Below are 13,714 nucleotides of genomic sequence, written 5' to 3' on the forward strand. Positions count from 1 at the left end.
TTCTGTTCTCTGTGCTCACATTTCAACAGATTCTGCACTCCTATTAACAATGGCTATCTCCAGCCAAGATCATATTATGCCTTTCTTGCTCAATGTGGTAAAATGTGTTCTTCACATCTCTGAGGGTTATGCATGTTCAGTTCAGTAAATAATCTGATCAAAACAGTTTACGTATGAGCATCTGTTCGCCGTGCTCACATTTCAAGAAATTCTTCACCCCTATTAAAATTGACTACCTCCAGCCTAAATCATATTATGCCTCTTTTCTTTAATGTGGTAAAATGTGTTCTACACATCTCTGAAGGGTATGCATGTTCAGATCAGAAAATAATATGGTTTATAGTATGTTCTAGGGTCCATCATACCTCAACGATTGAAAAAGGTTTTGGAATTGCAAGCTCTAATGGTCAATAACAAGGAAGATCTGGTCACTCAGTGGAATAGCAAACTAAACATGTAAACATCTTAATGTGACAGTAACTACTTTTAAATAGTTTTTTTTTTTTGTGTGCTGCGTCTGAGTTTCGAATGGTTGTACATTTGTTGCTACAACATTCTTTAAATATGTTATATTACGCACCCAGACAATTATTTAAATGGTGATAATGGAGCTATTCGAATTGCCCAGGTGTGGGTTAGCAGAAGCAGATGGTCTATCAGTTGCCAGAAACTCAATAGATTTTGGACCTTGCTTACCAAAAAGCGGGGCAATATCACCCAAAGCGATATTACTCAAAGCATCCCAAATATAATACTAGGTTCACTGGAAATTGATGATAAATGTCATACTGAATTACGCTTCATTGCAGTCATGGTAGCTCGTTTGTACATTGCAAAATTTTGGATAGATCCTGAACCTCCTCATTTTGTACACTTTTATTTTTTATAATTTATGACTTCTACTCTATCATACAAAGAGGTTAAAAGCTTCAGACACACAAACCTGAAGCAGAGGACAATTTTTCACCTGAAAAGTTTGATCACGAGGAAAGTTACTGAGGAACCCGGAAACTAAAATGATGACAACTTGTTCACTTGGTAGTAATTAAGGGCCTGATTTAGAGTCTGGCGGACAGATTACTCTGTCACAAACGTGATCGATATCCTGTCCACTATATTACGATCCCAATAGAATGTAATGGGATCGTAAAATGGCGGATTGGATATCCGTCACATTTGTGATGGAGTACTCCCCTCTGCCAAGATCTAAATCAGGTACTAAGTCTGATCAATGTTTCCTTGATTTTGGAGAATCACCTTTTCCATGGGTTCCTTTCTGGCAGCACATAGTTAGATCACCATAAAGTTAAGAGATTCTGATAAAACAATGAAGAACACTTGGTAAAGACTGTTGATTGCGAGTCAACACTGCAAAGACCCTAGGTTCAACTTCATTGTATACTAGATTGTTTCCACATAACCGTGCTTTCCATTCAAACTTCTTTTCCCTGGTGTGCTTTTCTCTTGCTCTTTTTTGTATTTTTTTCTGTTTTAAAAAAACAAAAAAACGAATCATATTGAAAGGCCAAAGTGGCAAAAATGGAAACACAATTGGTAAATTGACATCTGGTGGCAATGGAGGAGGTAGTATATGTATTACATGATCAGGTGAAACGTTTTGGTATTGTGGCAATTCTTTATTACAAATTAGTCAAAATACTTGTGTGTCCAGTACAAGTGAGCACAATGAACCTTATGATTAACTCTACTCTAAACTATCAAAATGTACTATTTGTAGACAAGACACATAGGTAGGACAATATACATATTCCATCTGATTACTGACTTTCAGCGTCCATAAAGAAAGCACCAACAATGTTATTACAACACTGTTACTCATTTATTATTGGCAGCAGCTCACTAGAAACAGACTCTTTTGTTGCTGCTCCTGGCACTGAGATAAGATCAGCTCCTACGTTCTTCACTTAGCCACCCATTGCTCTGACTTTTTTTCTTTCATTTTTTTCGGTATGTTGCTATTCACTAGGCACTCTGAGCCCCATCATTTTTCCCCTATTAGACCTTTTGGTTTTTAATCGGGGCCTTTACCTCTTTATTGTATTTGGTCACAACCTCTGTGAACCACACCTCTACTTGTCCCTTTCTCCTAGTCTTCATAATTCTTACTACTAATATATTTTTATAATAGAAAACGTATTACCTCGGTGTTAAAAATTGGGTTACTGGTTAGCTTGGGTAGGTACCTCAGCCAGGCAGGGACCACCAACCTAGTCAGGGCAAGGGAGTTACACACCCAAGATAACCCCTGCCTACCGCCTTAGTAGTTTGGCACGAGCAGTCAAGCTTATCCCAGAGGCAATGTGTAAAGTGTTAGCACAGCACATGTGACACAATAAATACACCACAAAGGAGACACAACAAAAAGTTATATAAAAATAAACTGTCTTTCATAAAACATCATTCGAGCAAACACAACATGTATCAGTAATACCCTGCTACACAAGCAGTTGTCAGAACATCACACAGGTTATAAGTACTCTGCAAAAGCTAGCTGTAGTCAGGTAAATATATAGGCTACTGTGTTCCCAGACGTGGATTGGAGGCAAGCTGCCAAACACCAAAGTCATAAGCACAGAGAAATGTTCACTTTTTGTAAAAGTGGCATTTCTATAATGGTAATAAAAAAAAATCCGCCTACAGCAGTAAGCAACATTTCCCACTTCCATTCCAGCCATACCAAACATGCCTATGCCACCCCTCATAGATCAGACAATACCACTTAGACATATGTTAGGGCATTTCCAATACAATCTTATGAGAGGAGCAGTGCCCACAGTAGTGAGAAACTACATGGGCTGTTTGTCACCACTAGGACATGAAGTACATAAAGACATATGTCCTACCTTTTACATACACAGCACCTTGCCCGTAGGGCTATCTAGGGCCTACCTTAGGGGTCACGTAGTAAAAGTGGAGTTCCAGACCCTGCAGTGGCAGGCCTGAGATAAGTTTGAAAGGTTACTTCTGTGGGTGGCGCAAGCTGTGCTGCAGGCCCACTAGTAGCATTTAATTTACAAGCCCTGTGTATAAGGGATACCACTGAACAAGGGACTTATAGGTAAATAAAATGTGCAACTCATGTGTAAGCCAGTCATACCTAGTTTAGAAGGGAGAGCACATGCACTTTAGCACTGATCAGCAGTGATAAAGTGCTCAGAGCCATAAAGCCAACAAAAAGAGGTCAGAAAATAGGAGGAGGAGGGCAAAACGTTTGGGGATGACCCTGTAAAAAGTCCAAGTCCAACACTCCGCAATACAGTACACTATGGCGTGTGTTGGCTTGTGTATTTTACCATTCGATTAACAAAAAAGTAAGCACAAAATACATTTCTCCTCTTTCCCTTACTAAGTTTTGAGATGAATATTAATATATATTGTATTTTTAGTATTTACAAATGTGTGGTAACCTGTTCTAAACTGTGGTATATCAGTTTTTGTGCTGCAGGTTCCCCTGCTGTTCTTCGACCTTGTTTTATGCATTGTTAAGCAATGAAGAAAACCAGGGAAGCACGTTTAGGCAAGGGAAGAAGCAAACATTATCTTAAGGAGATACCAGCCCTACTGCTAATAACAAAGCATTGTTGATGTTATCAGCCATTGAGCAGTTTCAGAAAAAAGAGAGATGAAATCTACCTTAGAAAAGTCATATTTTTACTACATGAATTTACTACCCACTGTTTGTATATTTGCCTTTTATAGTGGCACTTGCTTCCACTGAGGATGGGTCACTGCATTTAGACAATGCATTGTGGACAATGTGAGCATATTTACCAAGTGGATTATGACGACGAAATCAAATAAGGAACTATCCATAATAAATGTATTGTTTGTTTTATACTTCTTATATTTTGCATGTCTCCAGTTATGTAAAATGTAGTTAGAAAGGAAGATTGTTTCAGAACTGTATCAACTTACTGTAATAGTAAAATATAATACTGTTATCTTTGTTTAGGTTGAGAAGCTACTAGAAAGTTATCTTCTAGATGTTGGAATTAGTGAAGAACAGTTTCAGCAGGCTTTAACATCTCCTTTTGCACAGTCACACACTTCACAGGTAAAGTATTTGGTAAATAGCATATGTTAGGTTTGTTTGCAAGTAATGTTTATTGTCTTTGTTGAATATACGCTCTTCTGGTTATTAATGTTAAATATTCTCAGCCGATAGAGCAATAAAAATTTTAACAAAACAGCACATCATTAAATAATAACACATATTCAGTCAAATAAATCATAGTTTATCCCTAAAGATATCACTCATAATATAAAAAATAATTGATGTATAATGTCACCAGTGATTTCATCTACTGCGTCAAGAGTAACATCATGATCACAGCATTTGTTGGGCAAGTTAGTATTGGGTGGGTTTTCGTGTATATACATATATATTTAAAATTATGCAGAGGTAGTAGCCTTTTTGTACTTACGATGCAGCTGCAGTTTCCATTGAAAACCTATTTGATATTTTACCTATAACTTTTGACTCCTTGGATAAAGTTACACCAAATTTGGCAGTCATTTGGCATAGTCAGCAGAGATCATGTATGCCAATTTCATGCAGATCCTTGCAGGGGATAAAAAGCTACCGGGGTTAAAAACAGTTGTATTTCCCATTTTAATTCCAATAGGAAATTTTGCTTGTGCCTTCAGGTCAAACTGCTGCACAGATTTACACCAAACTTGGCATTAAAGTAAGCGTTTACTCCAGAAAGCATGCCTTTGTTGGTTTGGCGTGAACCCACTGAGTGGGTTAACAGTTTTTGATATCTTCACAATTTGTGATCCATAAGTCCTTGCAAAGTCAAGAACCCAAGAATAAATGGAACAAAATTGAATGAGGGAGCCTTTCCTTCCTTCATGGAACCACAGATTTGAGTAAACATTCTGTTGCGGCAGTCATTTCAGGACATAGTGCATGCTCCCCTTAAAAGCCATATATGGGACAGGGTGGGCACACTGTGACCCTCAGGCCACAGTGGGCAGACCCACAAAGCAGCTCGCCAATCAAGTCAATAAAAAACAAATCTATATGACCTGGACTAAAAAAAGCTCCACTGGTTACCCATGAATAAAAGGGTTATTTTTAAGGCCTCGTTAATCACCTTCAGAGCCATCCACTAAAAGGGTCCTCTCTACCTTTGCAGCAGATTCAGCGAATATTTTGCCAAGAGAGATATGAGTTCCTCTAATGAGGGACTTCTTTCTTTTCATTCCTAGAGTGTGGCTGGTCAGAAGAGGTGGTCATTCTTTTTCCCTTCTAGTGGCAAAGCAATGGAAAGGTCTGCCTAAGAAGCTAGGGGGCACAAATTCAGAAGATCAGTTTAAAAAGCAGTAAACATATTGTTATCTTGGTATGTTGAGGTGATGGTGAGACCGCTCTCTTGATGTGAGTTGTGACTGGGCTTTCATAGAGTCAAACAAATCTAGATCTCAATAAATAAACAGATTTCTTTGAGTAATCCCTAGCATAATATTTTGGTTGACCTGAGAAACAAGAGTTCCCCACAGGAAATTGCATGTGTTACAATAACAGGAAAAAAAAACATTACAGTTACTGACTACACAAGTTCAAGTTGCCTGGCCAACAAAATTGGATCAAAATGACGCCAATGAGAATCTGATGGCAGGGATTATTACAACATGAGTTTAATGCTGTATACATTTAAATCAGTCTTTGGAAGTAAAAGGTATCTACATCACTATTTTGGCTTTTTTCACAAAAACAGCTACTGTTGGGCTGCAGAACATTATCTGTCCCTCAGGGATTCAAAGACCATTCCCCTGTCTGTTTAGCACTTCAGCTCCCACACCATGTGGTGAGAAGCTACTCATCATCTGCAAATTCCTTTTCCTTTAGATAAAACAAGTGTTGTGATTTTTTTATTGCGAAACAGAAAATAAAGATTTCTGTGCTCCGAACTGTTTTATATGGGTCATTTGATCATTCCTTTGATGCTAAATTATTATTCGACACCAACTCTTAAACCATCCTCACTGCTGTCTTCCTGAGACCTGTATGCACTTGAATAGAGAATGTCAATAACTAAAACATCAAATGACTTCTGATGTTTTGTTTACAAATATATTTTGTTTCCTGGATCCAAAACTGGCACTGGCCGACATCTAGCAATCCCGTAATCCAGACATGAGGGTGTATTCCTACATCTGAAAGAGACTTCTAGCTGCAGATTCCTTACACTTAGAATTTCCAGGAGTCAGCTAGGAACCCAGAACGTTTGCTGAGCAATACCCTTGCATGCTCTATCGGGTGTTCAGATATAAACGGGAACTGCGAAAGATCTGCAGTGGTATGTATTTAACCCCTATTGGGTCAGAGGTAGGTTTCTCTCCCTTTCCCTAAAAGATTTTACAGTAGCGACAGATGCATCACTTCTGGGATGGGGAGGGGGCATCTGGGAGAGGTGGAGATCAGAGGTCTCTGGTTTCCAGCAAAATCCAAACTCCATATGAACTTACTAGAGCCCTGGGCGATCCGACTAGCATTTAAGGCATTTCTTCCTGTTTTCAAAGGGAAGATAGTGCAGGTATTCATGGTCAACACTACCGCAATGTGATACTGCAACAAGCAGGGCAGTAGGCCCTTTGTCAAGAGGCCATGCACTTCTGGACATAGCTGGAACAGCAGGGCATAACCCTCGTTCACTGAATGTCTGGGCGGACAAACTCAGCCATCGAACCTTAGTGGATCACGAGTGGCGTCTCCATCTGGAGGTGGCACAAGGACTCTTTCAGCAGTGGGGAGAGCCTTGGTTAGATCTGGTCTCCTCTGAAGAGAACGCGCAATGTCAGCAGTATTTAACATTGGAGTCTATAAGGCGGCAGTCGCTCAGCAACGCTTTTCGTCACAAGTGGAGCTCAGGCCTCCTGTACGCCTTTCCACCCATACCATTTACGCCCAGAGTTCTCAAGAAGAGCAGGAACAACTGGGCCCAAGTAATTCTGGTGGCTCCGGACTAGGCACGGAATGTCTGGTATCTCAAGCTTTCAAAATGAGCATGGGTCCTCCAATCAGGCTGGTCCTTCGGGAAGATCTTCTGTCGCAGCAGCCGTGGAAGGTTCTCCACCTGAAACTGTCAACTCTGTGCCTTCATGCGTGGAGATTGAGCGGTGCCAGTTGACAGCCTTCGACCTTCCTCCAGAAGTCTGTAAAGTTATTCTGGCAGCCAGGTGTCCCTCCACCAAGACGATATACGCCTGCCATTGGAAACACTTTGTATATTATTTTACAGAAATATCTATTGATCCTCTTTCTGATATTCTTCTCTTTATCGTGTCTCTTGCCCAGCAGGGCTCTGCATTTAGTCACACTCAAGGGATATCTTTCTGCCTTATCAGCTTTTCTTCGGCTGCCCGATCAACCTTCTTTATTCAAATCTCTTATTGTAAATGTATTCCTTAAAGGGCTTGTACGTATGTTTCCTCCTTCACCCTTTATCATGCCTCAGTGGGACTTAAATCTAGTTCTCACATATCTTATGTGCGCTCCCTTCGAGCCACTTCACAACTGTCCCCTCCGGCTGCTCACCATCAAGACCGCGTTTTTAGTGGCAGTAACATCTGCTAGGAGGATGAGTGAGGTGCAGACTCACTCGTCAAAACCTCCGTATCTCACCATGTTTTCAGACAGAGTAGTGCTTTACGGTTGTGCCTCTTTTCTCCCTATCGTGGTTACCCAAGTTCACCTGGGCCAAAACGTCAACCAACCTTTGGGAGGAAAGAAAGGTTGGACATTGCAGAAACAAACCATTTTGCACTTGGTCGTTCTCTGCATAAGCATCTGCTATGCTTTTGCCAAAAAGCATCCTCTGGAGAGCTCATTCCACCAGGGGCAAAGCTGCTACCACTGCATTAGAAAGAGGTGAACCAGTCCTGGACATCTGTCAGGCTGCAATGTGGGTATCTCTGCACATGTTTGCCAAACACTACTACCTGGACATTCAGGTCCCCAGAGATGGGCACTTTGCCCATTTGGTCCTGCAGGACTTGTTAGTTTGAGGTGAATTTGTCCACAGCCCACCCCAAGGAGGTTATGGCTTGGTATCTATTCTAAAGGTAAGGAATCTACAGCTAGAAGTCTCTATCAGATGAACAAGTTACTTCCCTTTTGTAACGCATTATCTGGTAGAGTCTCTATCTAGCTGCAGATTCCCTACATCCATCCATGCCTCCCCTCTCTGCGTACTCATTTCCTAGGGTTAAGGATTATCCCTTTCAAGGCCCTAGCTTTTTTGCACAGGCATAACTGTCGGTTCTTTTCATTGATCTGAGCTTCTGATGGATACAACTACCTGTGGATTCCTCACCTAATGAATACTCCCATGGCGCCAGCATTCGACGGAAATCTTCTTACTAGTCTCTGCACGTCGACGAGGACGTCACTCTAGCCCATGCGACGCCGTCTGACGTCATACAGGCAATAAGAGGTCCTCGACGACGTGCGGACGTCAGTTCCCTTTTTTCCGTGCATTCGAAATGGTTATCTTCGAGGGAGCAACTGTTACTTTTTTGGTTACAGTGTATTTTTGCTGCGTAGTCTTTCGCTGTGGTAATAATGTCGCAGAGAAAGTCTGGATTTAAGCCTTGTCGTGAGTCTGGAGGCAAGATGTCGGTGACGGATCCTCATTCCGATTGCCTTTGGTGTTTGAGCTCCGACCACGACGTCTCGACTTGTGATTCATGCCAGCACATGAATCCAAAGGCCCTCAAGGAACGTGAGGCGAAGCTGTTTATGGCTAAATCGAAGGAGAAGCATCACAAGAAGTCTTCTTCTCCAGGACATCGGCGTCATCGAGACTCCCGGCGCCGTAGAGAATCTCGGCGTCATTCGAAGGAGACTCGTTCCAGGTCTTCGGATCGGCGCCGAAGGACATGGGAGATCAGTCCCACGGTTACGCCGCATCCTTCGACGCCGTTGCCCTCTCCGGCGTCTCCAACTTCACCTGGACAGGCGTCGGTGATTGAGGTATTGGAGCCTCAGGTGTTTTCTCCGGCGCAGACGTCGAGGCCGGCGTCGGGGTCGCCTCCGAGACAGGCACCTCAGTATCCGGCTTTTCCCACCCCTGGAGCCGATAGTTCCGCATTCTTGAATGCGATGTATGCCATCTTCCAACAGATGGCTCCAGGGGGTGCTCCGGCTGGGCCTTTGGCCTTTTCTTTGGGTGATCCTGCGCCTCTTCAGCCGGCACCCTTTATGCCCTTTCTCCCTTTTGGGAACGTGGGCTCGGCGCCAGTGTCGGCGCCGGTGGCCGCTCCGGTGGCTTCAGAAGGATTGGCCCCGGGGATTTCCATTCCGTCGACGTCGGGATTTCGGCCTGTGACTCCGGTGGGTCCATCTGCTTCAGCTGCTCTTTTGTCGGCGCCGAAGTTACCTGTGGCGCCGGACGCGGCGTCGGTGGCTTCTGAAGATCGGCGCCGATCTTCGACTTCGGCGGAGGCATTGTCGACTCTGCGTATTGAACAACGACTTCATTCCAGGAGACGTGCTCTCCGTGTATTAGAAGAGCAGGAGTACCAACGAGCCCTGGAGGAAGGAGAGCTAGAGGACTCGGGTGATGGGCTGCGTGGACTGGAGTCGGCCAGTGGGCTGGACACTTCCCCTGAGTGGGATCTTTCGTCCCCGGGAGAATATACTGAGGAGGCTGCTTCCTTTCATGCAGTGGTACGGAAGGCAGCTAGTTTTTTGGACCTGCCTTTGCCGGTGGTGGAGGCTAAACAAAACCTTTTAACAGAGGTGCTACATCCGGCCTCAGCTGCGGCGGAGCCTCTGTTGCCATTTAATGACGCTCTGCTGGATCCGGTGTTAGAGGTGTGGAAGAGGCCGGTATCTTCCCCAGCAGTTCACAGAGCCGTGGCCAGGAGGTATCGGGCGGCTCCGACTGACCCTGGGTTTCTATCTAGGCACCCTACGCCGGAGAGCTTGGTGGTGCAGGCCTCCTGTTCATCCAAGTCAGCGCCTGGTTCTTTCCCGACGGTGCCTGGGGACAGAGATTCAAAGAAGCTAGAGGCGCAGTCGAAGAAGATTTTTTCGTCCTGTAGTCTGGCGTTAAAAGCCACCAATGCAACCTGTATCCTGGGGAGGTATATTCATGCTCTGATGGATGACATTTCCTCATCGTTTACAGAGCTTCCCCAGGGTCTTATGGATCTTGTCTCAAATGCCCAGGCTGCTGCGACCCAGATTATCCAGAAGGGACTGGATACCACCGACTCGGTAGCCAGAGCAATGGGCACAACTGTGGTGGCAAGGAGACAGGCCTGGCTCCGTAACTCGGGCTTTTCTGCAGATGTACAGTCCACATTGTTGGATCTCCCGTTTGATGGGGACAAACTGTTTGGAGCCAAGGCTGATTCGGCCTTGGAACGTTTTAAGGAAAGCAGGGCCACGGCTAAGTCGTTAGGGCTCCAAGCTCCTTCTTCCACGGCCTCTTCCAGATTTTTCAGGAGGTTTCGTGGATTTGGGCGTGGCTCTTCCTCCTCTTCCTTTCGGGGAAGATATCAGCAACCTGCCTCTTCCCATCCCTATAGATCTTTCAGGGGGAGAGGTAGGGTCCGCACCAGAGGAGCCTCTCAGCAGCACTCTGCCTCTTCCTCATCCTCTGGCGGGTGCAGCAGGGGAAGCAGCCTTAGGCTTCCACCATTTCCCACTCACTCCTCTCCTGTAGGGGGAAGATTACAGCATTTTCTCACCAAATGGAAGACTGTTACAACGGACACTTGGGTTCTCAGTATTGTGGGAAAAGGCTACACCCTTCGGTTCCCGCCCCTCATCCCGCCCCGCCCTTCTTATTGTTCAGAAGAACACCTCCTGTTGCTAGAACAGGAGGTACAAGCCCTCCTTTCCAAGGGCGCGGTGGAGTTGGTCCCAGAGCAGGAAAGGGGTCGAGGATGTTACTCAAGGTATTTCCTGATTCCCAAGAAGGATGGTCGTTTGAGACCAATTCTGGACCTGAGGATCTTGAATTGGTTCCTCAAGCAGGAAAAATTCAAGATGCTGACCCTAGCACAGGTGCTTTTGGCGTTGAACAAGGAAGACTGGATGGTGTCTGTCGACTTGCAGGATGCTTACTTTCATATCCCGATACTCAAGTCACACAGGAAGTATCTCCGGTTTGTGGTGGGATCGCAACACTATCAGTTTGCGGTCCTTCCGTTTGGTCTTACTTCAGCACCTCGAGTCTTCACGAAGGTGATGTCGGTGGTTGCGGCAGAACTCAGAAGGAAGGGGATAGCAGTATTCCCTTACTTGGACGACTGGTTGATCAAAGCCAAGTCCCCGGAGCTTGTGTCGCATCATCTGCAGTCAACAACCCAGTTGTTGTTCGACCTGGGTTTTTCGGTGAACGAGCCCAAATCTCACCTAGAGCCCTCTCAGCGCCTCCTGTTCATAGGGGCAGTACTGGATACAACATTGGGTCGGGCCTTTCCTCCGCCTCAGCGGATTCAAGATATTCAGGATTTGGTTCCAATGTTTCAAAATGGAGCGGTAGTTCCAGTCCTCAAGGTCCTTCGTCTGCTCGGTCTTTTTGCCTCCTGCATTCTGTTGGTCACGCATGCTCGCTGGCACATGAGGGCTCTTCAGTGGTGCCTCCGAAGGCAGTGGTCTCAACACAAAGGGGATCTAGAGGGTACTGTCAAGATCTCCAGAGATGCTGCTGTGGATTTGAAGTGGTGGATTGCAAGCAACAATCTTTCACAAGGAAAGCCGTTCCAGCAGTCGCCACCAGTGGCCACAGTTATAACGGATGCTTCCACTCTAGGGTGGGGAGCTCATCTGGGGGATCTGGAGATCAAAGGTCTTTGGTCTCCAGAGGAACAGATGTTTCACATCAATCTGTTAGAGTTACGGGCTGTACGTCTGGCTCTCAAGGCCTTCCTCCCTTCCCTTCGTGGTCAGTCGGTACAGGTCCTAACGGACAATACTACCACAATGTGGTACATAAACAAGCAGGGAGGAGTGGGGTCGTACCTTCTCTGCAGAGAAGCTCTTCGACTATGGTCCTGGGCAAAGGACCATCAGATTTGCTTGATAGCAAACCATCTGGCCGGAGTCTTGAACGTGCGTGCGGACAGTCTCAGTCGCCATTTCTCGGCAGACCACGAGTGGCGTCTCCATCCAGATCAAGTCCGTTTAATCTTCCAGAGGTGGGGGTTTCCTCGGGTAGATCTGTTTGCCACTCGAGAGAACGCGCATTGTCCGTTGTTCTGCAGCCTCCAGTATCCGATGCAGGGAGCGTTGGGGGACGCGTTTCAAATAACCTGGTGCGGCCAGTTGCTTTACGCGTTTCCTCCCATACCCTTGATTCTTCGAGTATTGAGGAAGATTCGCCAGGACCGGGCTCTAGTCATCCTAATAGCTCCGGATTGGCCAAGGAGGGTATGGTACTCCGACCTTCTCCAACTCTCAATGTGCCCACCGCTCCGTCTCCCTTTCAGGGCAGACCTCCTCTCGCAGTCGCAGGGGCAGGTTCTACACCCCAACCTCCAGAGTCTGCACCTACATGCCTGGAGATTGAACGGGGCAACCTGAGTTCCTTCTCTCTCCCGCCTGAGGTAGTGGATGTTATATTAGCGGCCAGGCGACACTCCACTAAATCTATCTACGCTAATAGATGGTCTAAATTTGTTGCGTGGTGTGGAGAGAGGCAGATTGATCCTTTGCATTCTCATCTATCGGACGTTTTGTCTTTTGCTCTGTCTCTAGCGCAGAAAGGTTGTGCAGTGGCTACCATTAAGGGTTATTTATCAGCCTTGTCAGCCTTCATATGTCTTCCAGACCAACCATCTTTATTTAAATCCCCTATTGTTATCAGATTCCTGAAAGGTCTTCTAAATAAATATCCTCCAAAGCCATTCGTTATGCCGCAATGGGATTTGTCCTTGGTCCTGACTTTCCTTATGGGGTCCCCTTTTGAACCTATGCATTCTTGCCCCTTAAGGTATTTGGTTTTAAAAACAGTCTTCCTGATAGCTATAACATCAGCAAGGAGAGTGAGTGAGTTGCAGGCCTTATCAGTAAAGCCCCCTTATACAACTTTTTATGGGGATAAGGTGGTGTTGAGGACCAAGGCTGCTTTCCTCCCGAAGGTTGTTTCACCCTTCCATTTGGCTCAGGCAATTACTTTGTCCACGTTCTATCCTCCGCCTCATCCTTCCAAAGAGGAAGAAAGACTGCACCGTCTGGACCCAAAGAGAGCGTTGAGCTTCTTTATTGATAGAACAAAGGATTTCAGGCTGGAGGATCAGCTGTTTATTGGATACGTGGGCAAGAGGAGAGGAAAGGCAGTCCACAAGAGAACACTATCCAGGTGGGTTGTTCTTTGCATTAAAATCTGTTACTCTTTGGCAAAGAAGGATCCTCCTGAGGGCATTAGAGCTCATTCCACCAGAGCTAAGTCGGCCACTTCGGCCTTGGCCAGAGGTGTTCCTGTGGTCGACATCTGCAAGGCCGCAACTTGGTCGTCCCTTCACACTTTTGCAAAACATTACTGTTTGGATTCTGAGGTTAGAAGGGACGGCCATTTTGCACGGTCAGTGCTGCAGGATTTCTTGGTTTGACCATTTAGGCACCCACCGCCGGGCGTGGTACTGCTTTGGGACTCTATTCATTAGGTGAGGAATCCACAGGTAGTTGTATCCATCAGAAGAACGAGTTACTTACCTTCGGTAACAACTTTTC

At 45.3% G+C, this 13,714-nt stretch overlaps 1 protein-coding gene across 2 annotated transcripts in view; it reads left to right on the forward strand.

Annotated features, from left to right (window-relative positions):
• The window catches only part of CFAP36 (cilia and flagella associated protein 36), a 381,823-nt gene that overhangs the window by 46,059 nt on the left and 322,050 nt on the right, over positions 1–13,714 (forward strand). For both annotated transcript variants that reach the window (XM_069234356.1, XM_069234355.1), the window contains exon 3: positions 3,974–4,075. In XM_069234356.1, coding sequence (XP_069090457.1) covers positions 3,974–4,075 — 102 coding nt within the window. The remainder of the gene's footprint in view (positions 1–3,973; positions 4,076–13,714) is intronic.

This window comes from Pleurodeles waltl, chromosome 5 (assembly GCF_031143425.1).
Source record: "Pleurodeles waltl isolate 20211129_DDA chromosome 5, aPleWal1.hap1.20221129, whole genome shotgun sequence".
Classification (NCBI taxonomy): domain Eukaryota; kingdom Metazoa; phylum Chordata; class Amphibia; order Caudata; family Salamandridae; genus Pleurodeles; species Pleurodeles waltl.